The sequence below is a fragment of the Notechis scutatus genome, chromosome 3, assembly GCF_049901735.1.
Source record: "Notechis scutatus isolate UNSWTSFEM ecotype Mainland chromosome 3, rNotScu1.2, whole genome shotgun sequence".
NCBI lineage: Eukaryota > Metazoa > Chordata > Lepidosauria > Squamata > Elapidae > Notechis > Notechis scutatus.
Window position 1 is genome coordinate 61,801,840 of NC_142011.1, and position 22,560 is coordinate 61,824,399.

A 22,560-nucleotide genomic window follows, 5' to 3' on the forward strand; every position below is an offset into this window, starting at 1 on the left:
GCATACTTTATTTTGAGAATAGCCTTCTTCTTTCTACTTTCTGCTTGAAAGTTAAAATCACAGAATTGGAAGGGGCCATCAAATCTAATCCACTGTTCAGTACAAGAATTCAAATTAAACAATTTGTACAGATTGCTGCGTAGTCTCTGTCTGAGCACATTCAATGAAGTAGAGTCTGCCAGCTTTCTGGGTAATTGATTCCATTCTTGAAATGCTTTTATTGTCAGCAAAGTTTTTCTAGTATTCATTTCTTCCTGTAACTTAAATTCATTATCTGGTGTTCTGCACACTTTGGAATAAAAAAAACAGGCCCTGATCTTTTTCAATATTATATTTTTTCAAGTGTTGAAAATCTACTCCAATATCTCTTCTCAGCTGTATTTTTTTTCAAGACTAAACATACCCAACTCTTTCCATTTTTCTTAGAGGTCTTTGTTCTGAGTCCCTGGAACATCTTTATTGTCCTTCTTCGAACCTATTGTAATTTCTTTGAATTCTTTTTAAAATGAAATGCCCTTAAGTGGACACTACTTAGATGTGATCTGCATGCTACGATTAGATTTGTCATCTTTGCATCCATCACACTGTTGATTCCTATTCAGTTTTGCAATCAACTACAATCTTTTTTTAAATGTACTATTGTCAAATCTGTTATCCCCCCAACTATACCTATTTTTTGTCTTAAATTTCAGTCTGTTACTTGAAGCCCACTTCTCCAGCCTATTAAGATAGTTTTGAATTTGACCTCTGCTTTCTAAGATATATAGTAGTCAACTCAGTTTTATATAATCTATAAAGTTGGTAAGTATAGCCAGTCAACAACTTTGAGAACACACTATTTGCCATCAGCATGGAGTTGGAAGGGACCTAAGAAGTCATGAAGCCCAAGTCCTTACACATTGCAGCATTCACTGCATCATTAGCGAATCCACCATTAGCTCCACTTAGCAGCTATTTAGCAGATGATCTTTTTATCTTTCACAGCTCACACAGAATACCTCAAGACACCCTTTTTCTCTGGTCATTCTCCTCCTCCTTCATCCTCTTTGAAGACATCAGGATCTAAGATCTTCCTCCTTTATGCATGCATCAACTTTACACACATACACACACATACACACAGGGTTGGGTTTTGATTCCAATTGCACTCCTATTATTTGCAGATTTTGCCATTCACCACACCAAGGATATCCTAATTCATTTTCTATATTTGGGAAGGACAAATGCCTTTTTCTTTTATTATTTCTCTTCTGTCAAGTCTTTCCTCTTTAATAATACCTTGGCAGTCTAAATGGGTTAAGATTTATTTCAACTAAATCAGATTTTAACTGCTCATCTTTTGGGTTTTGTTATTCATTTCCCAAAGTGCTCTCTGGGCTCAAGGTTGAAAACAAACTGAGAAGGAGAAAGAGGAAGAGGACAGCAGCAATAGCAAAAACAGTATCATGTTATATACGTAGATAATTCCCTTGTTCACATAAGTTTAAGATGGGAAAATGTTTCCTTCTGACTGGTACTGTACAACTTCTAACATTATAGATAACAAAATTTTGCTCTATTCATTGTGAGTACACCACACATCATTTTATAAAACTTTATCTTGTTATTACCTTACTTTAAGAAAAACCAGAAAGCCACTGATTGACATTTGTTAGTTTTCCTTGGAGAGGATTAGTGATACCTTTTCTCAAGTTCACACCGATACTTTGTATCTCTCTTTTGAGCTTTGTGTTCCTTCTTCTAGTCATTTAGGCAGCATTTTCCATCTTCTAAATGTTCCTTTTTTCTAACACATTTCATGATATTGTGCCATTCACTATATTGGCAACCTTTCGGCCTTGATGGTGTCTTTCTTGAACTGGTAACAATTCTATTTAAGATTTAACTATTCTGATTCTGTCTAACTAAAAGGAAGACAGCTTTGGCCATTTTGACTTTCCTGATTAATTTTAGATATCCTCTTATGTACATAAATAACATGCAAATGTGAATAAGTATTTAAAGTGTACTAGGCTCCATATTCAAGGAACTGGTCACAATTATTTCTATTTGATTGGCCAATGACATCAATGTTGTTGAAGTTTATACCTCAGTCAATGTAGTGGTACTGAGTAGTTTAATTTAATTGTTTTAAATTTGAAACCAAATTGCTTTCACCAAGAAAAGAAACCCCCAAACATTAATTCTTAAGAAACAAGCTCTCTTTGTCAAGGTAGCTGCTTGAAGTAAATGCTGCCCTTCCAGGGGCTTTCAAATCAATTGTGCCACAAAAGTAGCTGCCAGGACTAATAACACTTTTGTCTTGAATGTGCGGTGTATTTCCTCAGGATGTCACTTTTCTCATCAAGTAAACCTACAGGCACTCAAACAGTTTATGTTTAGAACAATACAGAATTAAATAACAGTTTCTTCTCTTGTAGAGAGATAAGTGAAGTTCAGACTGTTCTGGATTTTAAAACAAAGATCCCAAAGAGGAAACAAAACATTAGCAATTGGTTAATTTATCCATGCTTATTTATCTGGATAGCAAAAGCCTTTCATCCAACAAGCTTTTCTCTCTAGTATATGTTTTCCAAGATTCATTATATCTGAGGTGACAATTTTCTTCCCAGTCCACATACACTTTGGAACAAGAATCTATGGAACCACTTTTAGAATTCCAGAGGGACAAATCAGCAAAAAGATGAATAAGAAATATCAAGCAGAAATGCAGTGGGATCATTTGATTTTAACCCAACCACTGTGGTGAGATGATTCAAGTTTATTACTGTAAACCTTTGTTTTTTATTTTCAATGCTGCAACTGCATTCTTTAGCAACTATTATGGCTAATGTTGTCAGTGACTCAGATTTCGATGAAACATAAAGAGTGAGGTGTTCTTTTCAAGAAATAATGGTGCTCCTTTGAAAATAATAGATTTTTTTAAAAATAGAGAACATAAGGGAACCGTATGAAATGAATGCTGTTATTTTAGGAACAGCAGAGCATTCAGAGCCATTTGATTATGTTATTAGACTCTGGAAAGATCCAGGCAAACATTGGTAACAACACATTTGTTATACTATTATCCAATTATCTATTGGATGAAAATATTTGGCAATCCTTGGGTTGCCTAATTATTTGTATCCAACAGATGATGCAGCAATCAACAGCTTAGAAGCAATATTTTGGGAAATGTTAAATAAATTCAATAATTTAGCTTTAAGGTGATATTTGCAGCATTTTACTTCAAAAAATGAACTTCTAGAACAATTTCTTGGTTCCAAGGACATCAGTATGAAATGGTTTTCTTTTTGCTGTTATTTTTGTCTTTCCCTTGATAATTTTATTATCAAAGCTATTTTCGAAGGCTCAAATAATACAGCAACACAAATAGCTTTTTTCCTGCATTTCCTGAAACATTTCAGACAGAGTGCCTGGAGTCAATCTTCTTCTAATTTGAAAATTTCATTTAATCTTTTATGTAAAGATAATATTTTTATGCTAGTAAATTGTTTGTAAAGAAAGCGGATGACTGAATATAGTCTGTTATTTTATGCTGTTTTTGAATTGATATTTTGGCCACCTCTTTTCATAACAAGCTCTATTGCAATAAGCTTTATTGCAGATAAAATATCACATTGCAATGTCCTACCTGTCAATGAATACTTCAGCTTCAACTATAACAATACAAGAGCACACAATAGATACAAACTTAAGGTAAACCGCACCAAATACGACTTCAGCAACAGAGTGGTCAATGTCTGGAATACTCTACCTGACTCTGTGGTTTCTTCCCCAAACCCCAAAACTTTAACCTTAGACTGCCTACTATTGACCTCACCCCTTTCCTAAAGAGGTCTGTAAGGGGCGTACATAAGCGCACCAATGTGCCTACCATCCCTGTCCTATTGTTTCTTTTTATTTCTCTTATATGTATCCATTTCATGTATTCATAACTATGTTTATACTTATACCTGTTATCTTATAATCGCTTGACAAAATAAATAAATAAAATAAAATAAATAAAAATACGCAGTTAAAACAGAAACACAAATAATGCTAAGGTATGAAAATATATCTATCTTCACATCAGATTTGGATTAAGACAATACATTAAGAAGATACAGCTCCAATTTGAGTGTTTGAGGCATTGGGTAGGATCCCCAGTGAGGTTTGTAGTGAAAAAGAGGCCCCTGAAACCAGGGGTGCCCTGATTTTGCTCAGCATAAAGCAGGTCTTCTCTCCTTCATCAATGGGCAGAGGAGCTTGTGATCAACCTATTTCAAAATATTGTACAAATTTGTCATCCCTAGAAGCAACCCCATCAGCTGGAAGCTAGAAAGGATGTACAGCAAACAAGGAAGCTCTTGATACAAGGTATTCAGATCTCGGCTTTAAGTTTTACTAAAACCTTGTGTTAGGTATAATAAAGTTGTTTCCAGATTTTTTTTTCACTATCTGAATCAAATTATAGAATAGCATAATATTTGTAATGTCTTTAGCTATTTTCCACAGGCTTCATTTGATGCTGCTCAGCAACATACACACAGAGAGACCGTATTTAGGACAAGTGGTCCTTCTAATAGAAAGGTGCAAAATAAGTAAGAAATTGCTACCCTGAGAGCAATCAATGAAGCTATTGACAAAGATAGAAGTAACTTCAGAAGCTGGTTTGTTCTCAGCTCCCTCTGATCTTTAGAAGGGAAGAAAATAAAGGAAAACACTGTTCACACAATCCATCCATCACCCTTCAGAGCAATATAAAAAAATATTGAAGGTATGAATTTACCAACATTGCTAAACTCCTGCCAGTGAATGAGGTACTTTGCTTTTCTTCCCCCTTCTTTGTAAAGTCTCCTTTTGAAAATGTTTTTCAACTGGAGGTGGAAATGCTTTTATAAGTTCCTTAGAGGACAGTGGAAATTGATATAGCAGGAGTGCTGGGACCATTCAAAATGGATGAACTCCTCCTACTTTTTCTGGACTGCAAAGGAACATTTTCAGCCCAACCTAATAAACACTCTTTAGTGATTAATCAGATCTTGACCTTCCAAAGCAATGGTGTGTGTTTGTGTGCAAGAAATCAAGCTATTAGTTATTATCAAGTTATAAATTAGCTTTCAGCTTCAATTGTAAATCACGAAATAAAGTTATCCTGCAACTCTCCTTCCCTCTTCGGTTTATACCCTTGAATACATCTTGTTCCTTTTCTCCCACTTTCCATCAATATAAGGCAGTAACTGCACCAAGATAGCCTGAATGTAAAATCTCTGTGACTTTACAATATAAAGGATTTATTTTGCATTATCAGTTATTCCTAATACATGCAGAATTTGAACATGTCTTATATTAAACTGCATTTCTTTGTTTTAGATTGTGTCCCTTTATTGTGTTTCCATACATTTTTTTGCTTAGGTTAGTTTGAAAGAAATTATCTCCTGCTTAATGAGTAGACCAATTACTGTTCATAGAGGATGATACTGTCTCTTTAAAGGTTATTTGAAAGTTGATTGTTATCTTATTGCTTATATCTAGCAAATCTATTCAGGCTTATGAATGAATTTGACCTTTTTATAGTTACTGGAAGAAAAAAAATAACAGAACAAAAGTTAATTTAGGACTCTATACTACAACACTTTCCCAGAGAAATGAAAGGGCATTCAAATCGATACTTGTACAATAACACTTCTGATGAATGTTTGTACCCAATTTTCTCATTTTGTGAACTTGAGATTGGAAATTTTGAATAGTTTTCAAAGTCTATATTCTTTATGTGCTGTGAAGTATGTGGTATTGTGTCCAAACAATGCAAGAGGATAATCATTATAGAAGTATCACTGGGCCTGAAAAGGTCAGTTTGTTGGAAATGTCAGCTTTCAATGCAACTATGCTGGACCTTCATAGGCAAAGATCCAATTAAAGGGACGTACCAAGGTGCATAGAAACATAACAGTGACCCAGAATAATAATATGGTATTGCCAAAAGCTTTAAGTTGCTGTCTTTTAAGTATTAGAATTATCTTTCCAAATGTCTTTTCTGTGAATGCTATTTATCTTGACCATAACCCACTTTCTATGAGACATGCATGTACACTTCAGATTTCTTGTATAAGGCAAGTGAAAAACAAAACTCAACAAAATAAAACATTAGCATATTAGAAGTAATTTTACACCCCCCCATCCCAATTTCTCTCTAAGACCTATAAATACTAGCCAACATGCTAGAACTGGGTCAAACTATAGTTCTAACCATAATAGAGTTAGAATTAAAATAGAGGAAGAAAGAAAAAAGAAAAAGAAATAAAAGAGAAAACTAAAGTGGAAAAAGAAAAAAAAAGTAGGAAAAAAATAGAAAATAGCAAAAAAAAAAATCAGATAAAATTTCCAGCCTTTCTATAGCAGTTATAATTATAATTTTAGATTTATATTTTCTCTAAAGTTATGTTATGATTTTATCATTTCTTTATCATATCCTACTTAATTGTCAGAACTATAGATAAGGTTTTTTTTTTCTGTTTTCAAGAAAAAGTCTATAAGGGATTTCCAATCAGCAATAGAAGTATATATTGTCTTTTCTCTAATTAAACAGCCAGTTTGATCCTGAGGACCCTCAAGATTGACTCAGCCTTCCCTCCTTCTGAGGTCGGTAAAATAAGGACCCAATTTGTTGGGGGCAATATGCTGGCATTATAAACCACATAAGAGAGGGCAGTAAAGCACTATGAAGTGTTATATAAATCTATTGCTATTGCTAAAACAATATATTTATCATGCCAGAGTCTACATGACACAGCTTTTCATACCTTTATTTAGAGCACAGTGAAATCAGCTATTCTGAGAATCTAGCTAAATTTACTTCACTTAAAGAACAAGTCTACTTTAAAAAAAAGGCATCCATCACCAGAAATGCTTTTGTAAATTGCCATTATTATTTTCATTTTTCTCAGCACGCTTATCTGCTATAAACTATTCCCACAAGACCTTAATAACCACGCTAGTCATTTCGGCCAAATGAATAACTGCCTTGGGCAGTAGGTCCAAGCAGAAAAGCAGAAAGGAGACAAAAATTCCCCCCTCCCAAAAGTATCTTGTAAGTTTCCTTAATTTCAGGGAAAGCAGAATCTAAAACTAAGGTTGAACCAAAGGGTTTTTGTAAATCTTTCTGCTAAGGTTAGGATTATGATCCACCATTTGGCTTATGGACACTACTAGAAAGCATATTTTTAGAACTCATTAAAAAATGGCAATCCCAAAATGCATAAATGTCCACATGAGAAACCTACATATACTTAGCAAACCCCCATATGGACAGTGAAACAGACTGATTCCAGGTTGGCAACTAACTGAGACAAAGCTGTACATTCACTCTTTATTTATTTAATCTAAATGCTGAATATATATGAAGAGATGCTGGATGGAAAGGAGATTAACATGGTTTTAAAACTGGAGAAAAACCATCAATAACCTTGATATGGCAATCATAAAGCCCTTGGAAAATTCTTGGATATTCAGATGCCATTATATCTCTATAAGTGCCTACAAAGAACAGAACATTGCAAGTGACTATATTCCCTGTGACAGTCTATGAAAACAAAAGTTGGACTTAGAAAAAAATATGATATGAAGAGTATTGATGCTTTTGAATGTTGGTGTTCGAGATGGCCCCTGAGAATACCACGGACATCCAAGCAAAGAAACAAATGAATCATCTAAGAAAAGCTCTAGTTCTCATTCAAAGCACAAATGAGCAAACTTAAATTATCCTACTTTGAATACATTATGCAAAAATTTGTAGTGCTGAGAAAGATAGAAGAAAAGAGAAGATGATGAATGGATTGTGAAAGTGGCATCACTGGAAGATCCGAAACCTTAAGCTAGGGGCATATAACCATGGAGAATATCTATCTATCTAAGAATGAAAACTGACTTGAGGGCACATAATCAATCAATCATGTATACCTTCAATCCAGACTTTCTAGCACCAATGAGAAGAATGTTAGAACAGAATAAACATTTACAATAGAATTATTCACCAAATATTATGAACAGAGTATTATTTGTCAAGCCATGTTTGGACATATCATATGAAACAATTACAAAAAGTAATGACAATTCACCTGAACAGGGTAGTTAGGTCACAGCTATTCTTAAAAATGGGAGTGGGGAATTGGCCTTTGTTAAAAAAAAATTCATGAAAGCAGAGTCACAGGTAATGGGACTAGTGATCACAAAGAAGCCTTGGGTTAATTTCTCAGCATGGAAAACTCACTGAGCACTTCTTTTAAAAAATGGCACTTGCAACAGAATTAAAAATAAAGCTAAATTGTCCTTATTCCTGTGTGTTTAACATTACAGAAAGTGGGGGTGAAGCACCAGGTAATACTGTGATTTAAAGTTGATGTAAGATAGTAACCTTGGCACAAGACTTCACGGGGTAGCAGATAGCACTTTGTATTCCTTGAAATAATGCTGTTTGACCAGGATAGTATAATTCCTAGAATCAACAGTAAGGAATTATGACAGCTGACTGCATTGTGTATTCCATAAGCCCAGCCAGTGAATATTGATTCATTAATACTAAAGCAGTAGTCCTATGGGTATTTATTTAAGAGTGAAACATAAGGCTTCTTTTACTTGGTGGGACCTGCTTCTGAGTAAATACACACAAAATCAATGTTAACCATCCTCTGGTTAACTAATCTCTTCTCCTGACAATAGGTTGAGTCGAGAATATGATTTCCAGAAGTGCTTTTTACACCTTTCAAACAGATTAACACAACATCCTCCTAATTTATTTGCTATCTTACTCAGAGCATTCTCCTTTTTCTCCCCTTCATTGGAGTCAGCCTTTGTTAAAAAGGTATTTAGGGGTCCATTTTTAAATACAATAGCTTTCAGCAACAAACATGAACAGTAAATATTCAAGATGGTATGAAAACCCATTCAGGATCCCTTGACGTATATTTTGATCAGAATCAATGCAGTATTAATTAGCATGGATTATCAAGAAGAGTTAGAGCATGAGTTTCAGTAGAGAACAACTTTCTGTCACATTTTATTACCCTGTATCATTTTTACTAATAGGTATATTATAGCTCCATGACTTTGAGTTCACATTATTTTCATGCTTCAATTAGTAAAAAGCAGACAGAACAATCAAGACAGTAATGGGAATAGCTTTTCAGAGAATTGTTAAGAATGAAAGTTACTTTTTTCCCCTTCAAACCATATTTAAAGCTGTTCTTGTTATCTAATTTTATATGGCAGTTTCCAAAGCAATGATATTATAGTGGCAAAGTAACCTTCAATCAATATAGTAGAATGGTAAAGCCCTCATACCATCTCATTTTACTCTAAAAGGGTTAGCTTATTATTTTCTAGCCAGTGAAAATTAATTGAGCAATGCAGATGAACTATTTCTGTAATTTTACATAATTTAACAAGTCAGAATCAGAATTAAATCAGAATTAAAGTCAGATGAGAGTTCTGCATTTCCGAGCTATGAATTAATAAAATAGGTTGAGCTTACGAGCACAACTGAGCCTGGAATTTTGGTTATAAGTCATTGCAGTCATTAAGTGGGTCATCACATGACTTGATTTGATTTTATGATTGTTTTTACAAGAGTTGTGAATTACCATGGTCATTAAACAAATTGTGTGTTCATTAAGTGAATCCAGTATATCCAATAGTTTTCTGCAAATTGTAGTCATGTGACCATGGCACACTGTAACTTCTGGTTACAGTGGTTGCCAAGATTCCAAAATGCAATCACATGAGTGTGTGTGTGTGTGTGTGTGTGTGTGTGTAACAATCATGACTTTGACGACAGGTCATAAGTAGCTTTTTTGAAATCCCTTGTTACTGAATAGTCATTAAGCAACTAATCATTAAGTGAGGACTTAATGAAGACAATCTCATAACTTTATGTTCATTTTTTTAAAAAAGTAGATGTTCAAAATGTCACAGATATATTATTGTAAAAGTCTATTCATAGACTCTTTTATAAACCTGAATAAGATTATCTAGAAAAATAATCATAAACTGAATAAAGCTGCAAGATTTCTTTTTTAAAAACAATCCACCCTCAAAATTAAATTTTTGGCCATGATCCTGTGGAAGAAACCCCAGAAAATAAATAATTTCCGGGGCTTCTAACTAAGAACCTACATTGAACTCAATGACATTAGGAAGCAAACAAATCATAAGAGACAATGTACAGTAATTTTATGCTCTCTGCAGTAACCACTGTGTTCTTTGTCCATCCTGAGAGGAACTCAGTCAAAAATAATTGCTTCTGGATAAAATAGAAGTGCTTCTTTAGTGAGTCCAAAACTGTTCCTTCTGCTGCGATCTAAAACCATTTCAATTGCAGGTGAGAAGTGGGTGTAATTATACCTCATGCTAAAGTTGATATTTTCAAGACAAAAGAATATCTGATGTAATTATAGGAATCTTCCCAGAAAAGCATTAAACTTTCTTTTGTGTTGGCGACCTTAGACATGACTAGAAAATGGCCCTTAAGTCATGGAATATTTTCTTTTATCTCCTACAAAATTGCTGCCCTCTCATTGTTTCAAAGTCCTTAGACCATGAAGAAATATAGCACTTTCATATATCACAGAAAATAAATGTATATAAAAAGGAAAAAAAATAAACAAACAGAACACTGTTGGAAATGACAAAAAGTCTGCTTCTCGTTTCCAAACTACCAAAAACTAGAGAAAAGTAGTTTGGTTGCATCTTATTGGTAAAAAGAGATTGCCTATTATAGACAGAGTAGCAATGTGATTTCAATTTCAAATGGAATTAAAGTTACTAAACCCAATGTTAAACATTTTACAGTACTTGGATCTGAAGTAAGCTTATGTTCCAATAAATAAAGGAGCAAACTAAATTGTAGAAGTGATGAAGATATATTTATTGGTTATAGGTTGAGCTGCAAAAGATAGAGTCTTTGATCCTACCACATACGTAGCTAAATTACATGATACTTTGATAACCAAATAGAATCCCAGAAATCAATTGAGGTATTTCAGGAGCAGATGAAACCATGCCAGAACCTCAATAAGAGTAAGTGATTCTGCAGTTGTCACCAAAGAAGTCATTGTGAATTTTGATAGAAGCAGAGGATCTGATAGTGAAGGGGCTACCGAAATTGAGACAGAGATAAGATGATCAAGCAGATGCCCAAACTGGTAGGATCCCCTCTTCACAATAAAAAGGACATGCCACAGCTTCCTACAAAAGGCATTGTGTTTTGGGATTGAGCAAGCCACATCACCTCAATTTATAAGTAGTTTATTCATAAATGGCACCTTTTTAAAGTAGAAATGCATGCAGAGAGAAAGAACATGTGAATGCTCCAGAAAAATACAGAGAGTGGTCTTCCCTGAAAGCTGGATGTAGCACAGGCAGTTTAGAGTTCAAACCAGAGTCAAACCACAGGAGACAAAGTGAACCTAAAATAAACTAAAAGACTATTCAAATGGAGTGATGGGAGGAAGGCAAATTCCCTGAAGTAGACAGCCAGGAATCAACCAGCAGAACCCTTATAGCAGTAATGCATCAGTCACAGTTGGTTGCAGTGCCCTTTTGGCCTTTTTCCACCTGCACTTCACTGTGGCCTAGACATGACCTGGCAACATCTTTTTTTTCTGCCATGTCTCCACAACATTCTTAATCTCATCACAGTTTTAAATCATTCTTAGCTATACCACCATTAAGCTAGTTTTTCCCCACTCCCAAGAGTAGTTTCAAGATATATGAAATTTATTGTTTTTTATCACGCATCACCCTGGAAGTAACTTTGACCAGAAAGAAAGAATAGAGGCAAGAAAGAATTTAGCAACATCTTGCTGTTGTTTTCTGCAGACTCAAACATGAGTTGAGGACACCATAGCTCAGTAGTGGGGAAAAGAATCTTATCTTTCTCTTGCCAGGAGAAATACAGAATCCAAAAGGACTGTTTGGGCCTTGAGTCATGTGTTTACTCAACTGCTGCCTTCTCCTCCCTCCACCATCCTGACAGCATCTCATCCATTCTAAGTTAATAGCATGTTTGGTTTACTTGCCTGGAAAACAAAATCCCTGCACATATACATACAAAGCCTGATTGCAAGCCACCCAAAATAGCCCAACAAAGCCAGAGCACTTTAAATAATGCTGCTTATTCTTTATATTTGCCAATATTTACTCAAAAATGGAGGGAAATATTCTCTTTTTGAAAACAGTTCTTAGAACATTGGTGTTTTGTTCTGAGATCCCAACACACAATGAGTTCCCAGCACACAAAATGGCTGTTCTGTTATTTCAAAATAATTGAAATAAAGCCAAACTCAGTCAAGAGAATTCAAGAACCCATCAGATATCCGATCCATCTTGAAACTGAATAGTAATTCAGAAATAGTTGTGATCTGGCAAAAATGTTTCATCTCACCAAAAAGAGATCTCTGGGTCTTAGTATCCAATTGAGGGCTACCAATGATGACTTCAGTATCAATATTTAAATCCAGTTCCTTAGCTAAAAGGACAAGTTAAACCATTGCATTTACACTAACTGCTTTGGTCACAAGAGACGATGTTATGCCCAGCCCAAAAATGACATGTAACAATCCAGTCAAAATTCAATTCTTCATTTGCCCACCCAGTATAAATAGAATCTTGCAAGACTAAACCTATACCACTGTAACCCCTACAGTTATACACTGGGGAGCTCTAACAAGTGGATGTTCTAAATCTCTTTCTCATTCTCCATTTCAGCTTCAGGCAATGTTATCTCTTGTCTATTCCACATCCTTGGAATGTGGTTCTTCCACTTCTCTATAGTCCATTATACCACCACCGCTCTTTGTAGATACATCCATCACAGTCATCCTGCCTTGACTCCATAAGAATCATACTGCTTCTCGAAGCACTTGCCAGAAAACCAATAGTTACATCAGAACAGTTAGATGCACGATTAGACTCCACTATATTAAATAAGCTGTATGTATCAAAAGCCACATATCATATTAAAGGCTTTTGGAAGCCTCTTTTTTTAAAAAATACAGTGAACTTAAAGCATCTTCCAAATCATACTATCAATTCTCCGTTGCCACAAAATGGAAAAGCAATATAGGCTCCCTCTGATTTTTAGTAAATATCTAACGTTACTGCTACAGAAAGTTAAACAGAATGTTTCTGTGATAGTTGAACATACCTTGTGAATTATAGTATATCTACCCTGCAGACATACCACTAAGATAACCCCGGGAGGTTTATAGAAATATCAACACTCAAATTCACAGAGTAAAGGTCTGAAGAAGCAGCTCTGTGAAAGGATAACTGCCCGGGGCTTTACCAAGCACAATATAGCTGTCAGTTGTTATTATGTTAAAGATTTTCTGGGGAACAGTTTTCATTTTGCATGTCAGAGAAGGGATAAAGAGACACTTTCAGACAACCATCTCTTTAAGAAAACATGGCGGGGGGGAGAACTGAGTCTTGTTCCATACTCACCAGGGTTGGTTATAGTCAAGAGGTCAAGTTGCCGCTGTTGCTGAAAAACAAATGATAAAAGGAGTTGCTGAAAGGTAACTAATTTTAGCAGGTCAGTTTAGATGTACAATGCTACTGTACTGACATTTGCAATAGAATTAATTACAAGTTACATGGCTCACCATTATGAAAACCATGTGTGTCTAGCATTGACTTTTGAATGTTCCCTAATTTGTGTTCTTAGAGTGTTAGTAATTAAAGTGATGATGAATATATACACATACATCTGTGTTTCAATTTGTTTTTTCTGCTTCAAACAAAGGAAGCATTTAATACATCAACCAAGCACTAATATGGAATGACTTAGTGAAAGGAATTGATGCCCAGGATTCTGTGTTCAAGTAGTCTTAATTAGCATTCTTAGTTTGAACTCTTTTTAATTATCTGTATTTTGTGTAGGTATGTCTGTGTACCACCAGCTCTGTAGAACGAATGAAACTGAAACGAATTAAAAATGAAAAGAAAGAAATACTTGCTGCTTTCCCAAATTACTTCATTTGCAAATTTTATTGCAGTTCCTCCAAAAAGTGATGAAAGAATTCCTGGCAGGTGATTACGATATGTATTGCAGCTATTTTTAACCACATTTATTTATTTTATTTAATTCATTATGCCAAAGTACAAGCTATACATTACTGAATTTTCTTGTATCTGTTTAGTACATATATGCCTATTTTTGATGGCAGCACTCCCAGCAAAATATCAACTTTTATACTACAAATTCAAATCAGCTAATGTAGTCTGACTTCTACAGTATGTCATCACTAATTATTGTGGGATTCCATTGCCAAAAGAATCCAATAGGTTTGTTACAGATACTGAGTACTAAAAATTTTGCAGTTCTCCCATATTAATAAATGTTTTAAACAAAGCAAGTTTTTTTAAAAAAAAAACTTCTATATTCCTCATAATTCTTACAGTTTTTTTATACTTAGTTTCCAACATGCCATTCAACTACTCTTCAAGGATACCTCAACTGCATAAAGAATAAAAATTGGATTTTGTTTGAAATTTGAGGTCTTTAGATCTTTGTATAGCCCACAGGCCAGAAATATATGAAAAGAAAATGTTTTTGTATTTATTCTTAGACCCCTTGCAGAAATATTTGCTTCAAGATATGATATATAAACTGGGAAATTAAAAAAAAATCCAAAACTTCACATACTTGTTTCTCTCCATTTCATAGTATCATATTAATGTTTATTTGCCATTTATTTTTCCCTGTTAGGCCTCCTAATAGTTAGTGTTCTTTCTAAATTCTTTTCTTCCTACATTTATGTAGCACTAGCATTACAGAATACGCCGTCCACTTTAATTTATCTTTCCTCATCTGTCCAATAATGTCTGTGTTACTTTCATTTATTGTCAGGCCTATTGATCCTCTTCTAATCTAATTCTCATCATTATGCTGTCTCTATTCTTTTAGTGACACTTGGAAGTCCTTGAGAATGGGAAGCATGCCTTCATGAGCACTAAACTAAAAAGTTATCCTTTTGCCAAGTTCTGTTCATTCAGTCTCAACTATGTGAGCTGAAAGTTTCAGTATTTGTCTCATCAAGTGTTATCTAGTGATAGAACACAGTTCCCAGATGCTACATGACCATCTCTGATAAGTAGAGGACTATGCATCACTTCAGATTCAAAGGCAAAAAAGGTGCTTTAGAGCAGTGGTCCCCAACCTTTTTGTACCAGGAACCAGTTTCAAGCAGAAACACTTTTTCAAGGACCGGGGGAATCCGAGTTTGGTGGTTTGCTTGCAGACATTTCATTACCTGACTAGGTAACATCTGATGTTGTTACCTAGTCGGGTAATAAAACGTCTGCCAGCAAACCACCAAGTTCAGGGAGCGCCAATGCCTCCTCATTGCAACCCTGAGCGATAGATATTCTCTTCTATTGGGACATTTAAAAGGAGGGTTTCAGCTGCAGATTCAGGAACTGCATTGGGCTGAGGAGCGCCTTCAAAACTGAGCGCTGGGCGGTGGCGGCCCACGGCTCTCAGCCCTGCCTTCCTCAGCCCCATCCCTCAGGTGTCTCCTCCCTCCCTCAGGTGTCTGCCTCGTTCCTCTCTCAGTGCTCTCTCGCTCCTCCACCAGCCCAGGAAGAAACTGCTTCAAAGAATCCGGCAGGGTGGCTTTCCTGTCGCCGCAGCTCCTCCGAGCGCCCGTTCACCCCCACCCTGCCCGCCCGCGTGCGGTTCAATCCAGCGCTCCGTTCTGCCTGCCTGCCTTCGTTTCTGGTTGTTTGGGAGCAGCTTCGGCTGATAAAAAGAGGCGAATAGTTATTATTCTCAGCCGAGCTGCTCCCAAACAACCAGAAACGAAGGCAGGCAGGCAGAACGGAGCACTGGATTGAACCTGGATTGATTGGCGGTGGGGTGGGGGTGAACGGGCGCTCGGGGGAGCTGCGCCGACAGGAAAAGCCACCACCCCGGCTTCTTTGAAGCAGTTTCTTCCTGGGCTGGTGGAGCAGCGAGAGAGCGACTGAGAGAGGAACGAGGCGGAGGAAACCGAAGCTGCTGAGCCAGAGAGCAGGACAGGCTTTGGTTGCTTCCTCCCTCCCCTTCTTTCATTTGTGTCCTTGATCCCTGATCCCAGCAGCATTCACCGAAGGCGAAGAAAGCCGCCATTTTTTTAAAAAAAATTCTTTGCAGCCCGGTACAGAGTGCTCCACGGACCGGGACCGGTCCGCGGCCCGGTGGTTGGGGACCCCTGCTTTAGAGTACCTGCCTGCAATTTCTAAAATCAAATATGTCCTTTCCCAGGATCATATGGTAGTTGTGGAAGGCTGTCACACAATCCTGAGGAACGGTGCAGCTACTTTCAGCAGTTGCAGATAAGTACAACATTTGCACTATGTGAAACACAAACTTTTTTTTTCACCTTTGGATCCCAAATCCTGCACAGCACTAGGACTCAGTTCCTCCTTACAACAAAAATAACAAACATTTATAATAAATAAATATATATTTGTCTGTCATGAAAAGTCTGTGATTATCTTGTTCCTATAAATTTAACTTGTTAATCTGTCAGTACTAGGCAAATTATAAATCAAGATTGATTGATTGCCATCAAATTGGTGTTGGGTCTTAGCAACCACACAGATTTTTCCACAAATTAACCAATATAACATCTAATATCTTTCATAATAAATATGTGGTCCTTTCCCCATTGCCACTGCTTTCATTCCCTACCTTTTCAAAAACACTTTTAAATTACCATAAGGCTTCTTTACTTAAGCTGACCTGAAAACAATTGCAATGCCACCTGAGGCTGTTGATCCTGTTATAGATGTGAATCCAACAGCCACTTGAGTTTTCAGAACCTCGTGACCCACTGAAAGGAAGAAGTGGGCTACGGACTGAGAATTATGGATTTACTAAGTCCTTTGCTTGTCTATACTCTTTATAAATGTTCCAGCTCTTTGGCTAAAACATTATTAATCTAAGGTAACATTTTTCTGCCTTTTTGCTAAAGTCAACACGTGGAGTACACACTCTTGGACTATCCTCCTGGTAGAAAATGGTAAAGATATGGCTTCGCCTATGTATATAATGTATTTTCTGTAAATAAATCTCCTCTTCCTTATAATAATAAAACCTGCTTCGTTGCTGAACTCAGGCTGCCTCTTTCAGGATAATCATGAACAAATGCATTCTCCAGAGGATCTATAAAAATGGAAAGTGAATATCCAACAAGATCCATCCACTATCTGTTTTGTTTGCATTTAAAATTTGAAGAGTTCTGAGTTAGGACCTTAACTATCAAGGAATCATGCTATCCAATTTATTAAAATAGTAGGAGCAAGTTTAGTATAGTGGTCAGGATATTAGGCTAGAAACCAGGAAGTCATGATTTCTAGTCCTGCCTTAGGCCAAAAATCAGCTGGGTAACCTTGGGCCATTCACTCTCAGTGCTAGGAAGTAGGCAATGGTAAACTACTTCCAAAATCTTGCCAAGAGAATTACAGCTGTCCAGCTATCACCAGGAATCAAGACTAATTTGAAGACTCTCTGTCTACACACACATAAAAAGATGACTTAAAATTTCCGACTGAATCTTGGTACAGTTAGAAATACATTTGCTCCTATGCTGAAAAGATATTGTATCTGGAAGTACTGCAGTTGTCAAAGATGGTTCTCCAAGTTGCTTATAAGAATTTGTTCTTCCTAGTTATAGCTTTCTTTGCTTCCTTATCTTTACCCCATACATAATTTATATTCACAACAAAAGTTAAAATGAATCTTGTCTTATCCTGTCTACTTCTGTTCCTGCAAGGGAACCACTTCTCTGTATCTTAATTCTGGAGCTATCATTACTCAGAATATTTGAATAGAATCCACATACCACAATCCATCAAATACTGTTATTATTCCATTGTGTTTCATTCTAGTAACTACACTGTTATCCTTCAACTCAGATTCAAATTTAAATATATGGATTTGTCCCTGAATATAGCTGTATTTGGCTGACCTTAAAATACTTCATTGCTGAAATTCTTTATTACATTTTTCTGACTTAAGACTTTAAACTTTGAGCATTCTTTTAACCTTTTCTCCTGATAATATGTTCCCTCTTTTTCCTCCCTTTTAGCAGTTAACTTCTCTTCCTTGGTATTGATGCCCTTAGGGGTTTTTGCTGACTTTTCAATTTAATTCTAGCCATAATTAACTCAGTGTGAGTATAAAAAGTACAAAGAAAGTATTGTTTTGTTTAAATTAACAAATACATTTAAGATTAGATTATCTGCAAGATGGCCCTCACTACTGTTTTGTTCTTTGTTTCATTATCTAAAACTCTAAACCTAAATGAAACACATCATAAACAGGTCAATTCTTTTCTTATCATGTGATCACAGAAGCTTTATTCAAAGATATTTCAACATAGCTGAACACTAACTCTTCTGAAAACTATGCAAGAGACTTCTAAACTGCAGATTTTTGGTAATACTCTCTACCTATCCAGTAAATGAATTTCTCTACTCCCTCTTTAAATTCTGTCAAATAGAGCTATTTCACTTTTCCTGATATTTTTACATTTGTTCTAAAGAAGTTATAGGGGGTCTCACTGCTTAGTTGGCCAATCACCAGAATGGGATAGCAAACATTTTTTCCTGAAGACATCACACATATCACCCTTTAAAGCACTTTCCTCCCATCACAAACCTCCTTCCATTTCAGCTGGAAAAATTCTATTTGATTACAGGCTAGCTCCAGTAATTCATTGGCTGCTTTATAGAAGAAGAAATGTCCTTTCAGCTGAGCCAATCTTATTAGCAGCTCGAATTCCTTTTAGATTCCCTCTTTACTCTTTGCAACTACACTGTTACTCTAACTCTTGCTTTGTAAAAAGAAGGTTGCTGGTTTGAGACATAACCGTAGTGAACATTAATTACTATTTTCCTTCTAACGCTCTCTTCTTTTTTCCTCTGATATTTTAAAAAAATGCTTTGATACATTATTTCACTATTTTTCCAGCCACTTGAGTGGTAGCAGTATTTTACTCCCTGAACACACAGACATAGACACACATACAAACAGATAAACAGTTTCACATATACTCACAATCAGAATTTACACTTATTCATACAACATACATCTGGCTTAATACTATTAAGACATTCTACTTAATACTGTTAGTAATTGCTATTTAATAATGTGTTTACAAGAGTCAATTGGATGTAGTGGTTAAGGCATCAGATTAGAAACTGGGAGAGTGAAAGTTCTAGTGCAGTTCAAGGCATGAAGCAACCAGGTGATTTTCAGCCAGACATTCTCACAAAAAATATAACACTCAATCACCAACTAATTTTGTCTTTCAGTTTAAAAAATGCAATTCTTTATTCGTGTAATGCAGCATCAAGTCACACTTTCCTTTCTCTTTATTATTAGTTGCAGCTATAAAATTTTATCATCTAAAAATAAATTAATAATGTTAATACCTGAATTAAAACTTTTCACAATCTTTATGGGTTTTTAATTTAAACAGCATAGATACACACCTTAACTATTATTAGAAAGGAATAGAGTTCAAGATGCATAAATAGAGACTACCCATACAGCTCATCTCCTCCTGAATGTATGAACAAATATTAGTTATTCTGCTCTGTTTGTGTAACGACCTTTTTCCACCTCCAAGGATATTCTGCTAATCTCTTTGATTATATCCATTCATCTAATCCATTGTCTTTCCCATCTACTTCTATCAACCTTGCAAGCATAATACTTTTTAATTATCAGAAATCTTCCACAATTTGTTGTATTCTTTGCAAGATTCATGTGATTTCTCTGATTAAAAAAACTCAAAATATACTCCTCTCATTTTACTTTTGTTATGTTTTTCTATTGGCTAATGTTCTTGATGGAGATATTGCTTGATGTCAGAACTCTGTGTTCACTCATTATATATCCTGTCTGTTGTCCACATTTTCATTCTCCATTTTCTGCTATCATGAGAACTTGCTGTGAGAGCTTGCTTAGATATTCTTTGAAATTTCTGGAATAGTATATTATGCAGTCATCTGAGTGATATAATATACCATATATATGTGAGAAATCACACACTGCCCCAGAACTAATGATTTACAGATTTTAAAAAATATATACTTTGAAATAAATAAACCAGAATCAAATTCTAAACATACAGGGTTTTTTCCCATTTAGATAGACATAGAGAAATACCATACACATAGATAACGTGTTCCTAAAAATCAAAGAAGGCTTATTCTTGCAGTTAGTTTGGGCATTTCAGCGACAGAGAACTTCTAGTGATATATTGTGCTAAGACAAAATGCTTGTTATTTTTCTTAATAAGAGTAAATGAATATTTAATTCCTTACTTGAATGTGATTTTTGAATTTGCTTTAAGCAACCATGCATGCTGCAAATTGGTACTTGGTGAGAACAGGCAAAACACTAAATTGTTTTCCTATATGGAAATTCAGAAACAAGATCAGTAAAGAATGTTGAAAAGTATCAGAAAACTACAAGATAGTAATTTATGTGGAAATATTAAAACAGCTAAGCAAATACAGGTGGCAAAGAAACCATGAACAGAAAAGGTAAAAATATAGGCAGACTTTTTCATGATATTTTCTTCTCTATGGGAGACAAAGTGTTTAGCTTAAGCATAAATGTATATTACTACCACAGTCTACAGTGGAATATAATTCTCAAATACAACAGCTTCCAAATAGACAGTTTGATGAAGTATGTTTTTGTAGAATTTGAGAATGCAAAATACTTTAAACTTCTTTTAAAGTCGCTGTCATTAAGACACACTGTATATAATTAAATATGAACTGTGTGAGGCTCATTCTGGGTAATAGAATAGAATAGAATAGAATAGAATAGAATAGAATAGAATAGAATAGAATAGAATAGAATAGAATTCTTTATTGGCCAAGTGTGATTGGACACACAAGGAATTTGTCTTGGCAAAAATATCCCTCTAATACTTGGAGTTCTTTTTTTTTTTACTCATGGGGATAATATGATGAGACATTTATTCTTGAATCAGAATTTCCAGAAAAAATATCAGGTAATGAAACAGATTATTTATAATTGGCCTTTTTAAAGTAGATGTTTAATTGCATTACAGTGAGATATTTATTTTTAGAAAGTCTGTTCCATGCTTATGGTACTTAAAGGAGATCACCAGCTGAGCCTGAGGGTGGGGTAAAACGCATCATCAGTCTGGAGGCTCTATGCCTGTAAGTGACCTAAGTCCACCCCCTTTGAAGTCCTTTGACTCTTATCTGGTGCCAATTTGCCTTAACCATCAGTAGATAGATACTTGTGTGTATAGGTAGCAGGGAATAAACTTGCAGTGCTTTTGAACTCTGTCCTGGCTCCTGATTTGTTTCACCTGACAGTATTTATAACATAGGATTAGTTCATTTCTTCACTAAGCAACTGTCCTAATGTGGAGAAACTAGATGCATAAGTTCTAACTGATAACAGTGAAGCAATACTGTTAATATCTAATACCTTCACATGAATTATGCAGGCTACTTTCAATTAGTTGGACCCATGTCTTTCTAACTTAATTTTTTTTCCTGTATGTTGTTTATCCAAGTGAAATCATTTTTTACTCAAGCAATTTCCCTGGGCTGAGTTACTGTCCTCTTTTTTTAAGAAAATGTTTTACTTTGTGAAGCAATTATAACTAAAGCAATTCCATTTGAAAACAGCTTTTAACCATCTGGCAGGCCTTTGCAAGATGAAGTACTACTTCTTACAGAGTTAACTTTTAAAACATTAAAAGCTTTATTTTGGTGCCAGTAACATACATATTTTCCCAGAGCCTGGAGTTTCATTAGATAGAATTACTAAGTCACAGTGTTATTGCTTGTTTTTGACATCAATTACTATAATACCAATACAGATAACTCTAGTGACACAAACAGAATTAGACGTGAATGTGAGGAACAAGCAGTGGGAGCTAATAAAGTGTGTGTTAAACAGCCACTTATTTCAAAGAAATAATAAACAGAATAAAAACAGTAAGGGCCACATGTGGTGCTGTTAACATAAAAAGAATCTATATAAGATATAGATTACTTACTTCAGTGTGGAAGAACTGTCCCTTAGTTGTCGGCCTATGTGTTGTATTATGTAACACTAAATAACAGGAAAAGCATTCTGACAGAAAATATATAGATTAGAGAAGGTAATTATTAACCATTAAGAACCTGCCCTTTCTTGGAAAGATGGGATATACTATTCAATGAATTTCTAATTAAAAACAAATTGCAGCTGTTCATAGCAGTAATAGGATATTGACTCACCTACTGTTTGTTTATGGGTGTATCGATAATACAAATAGGGATATTTTCACCATTTTGAAACCGATATAGTTCAAATCAATTTATCTAAAACCAACAGAAGGCACTTTCTTCAAGCAAGGAGAAGGCATTTTTAATTCTTTTCTTATCATTCGTAGAAAAAATTCTAAAGGTGAACTGAATCTGTAATTGTTACCTTAAGAGTTACTTTTTAGTAATGTTGAACCTACATCTGTCACTCCCTAGATCAGTGGT

General features: G+C 35.3%; 1 protein-coding gene across 2 annotated transcripts in view; it reads right to left on the reverse strand.

Moving 5' to 3' along the window:
* BEND5 (BEN domain containing 5) overlaps nt 1-22,560 on the reverse strand; it is a 904,791-nt gene that overhangs the window by 477,420 nt on the left and 404,811 nt on the right. For both annotated transcript variants that reach the window (XM_087960250.1, XM_026665827.2), the window contains exon 6: nt 13,483-13,522. In XM_087960250.1, the coding sequence (XP_087816376.1) occupies nt 13,483-13,522 (40 nt within the window). The remainder of the gene's footprint in view (nt 1-13,482; nt 13,523-22,560) is intronic.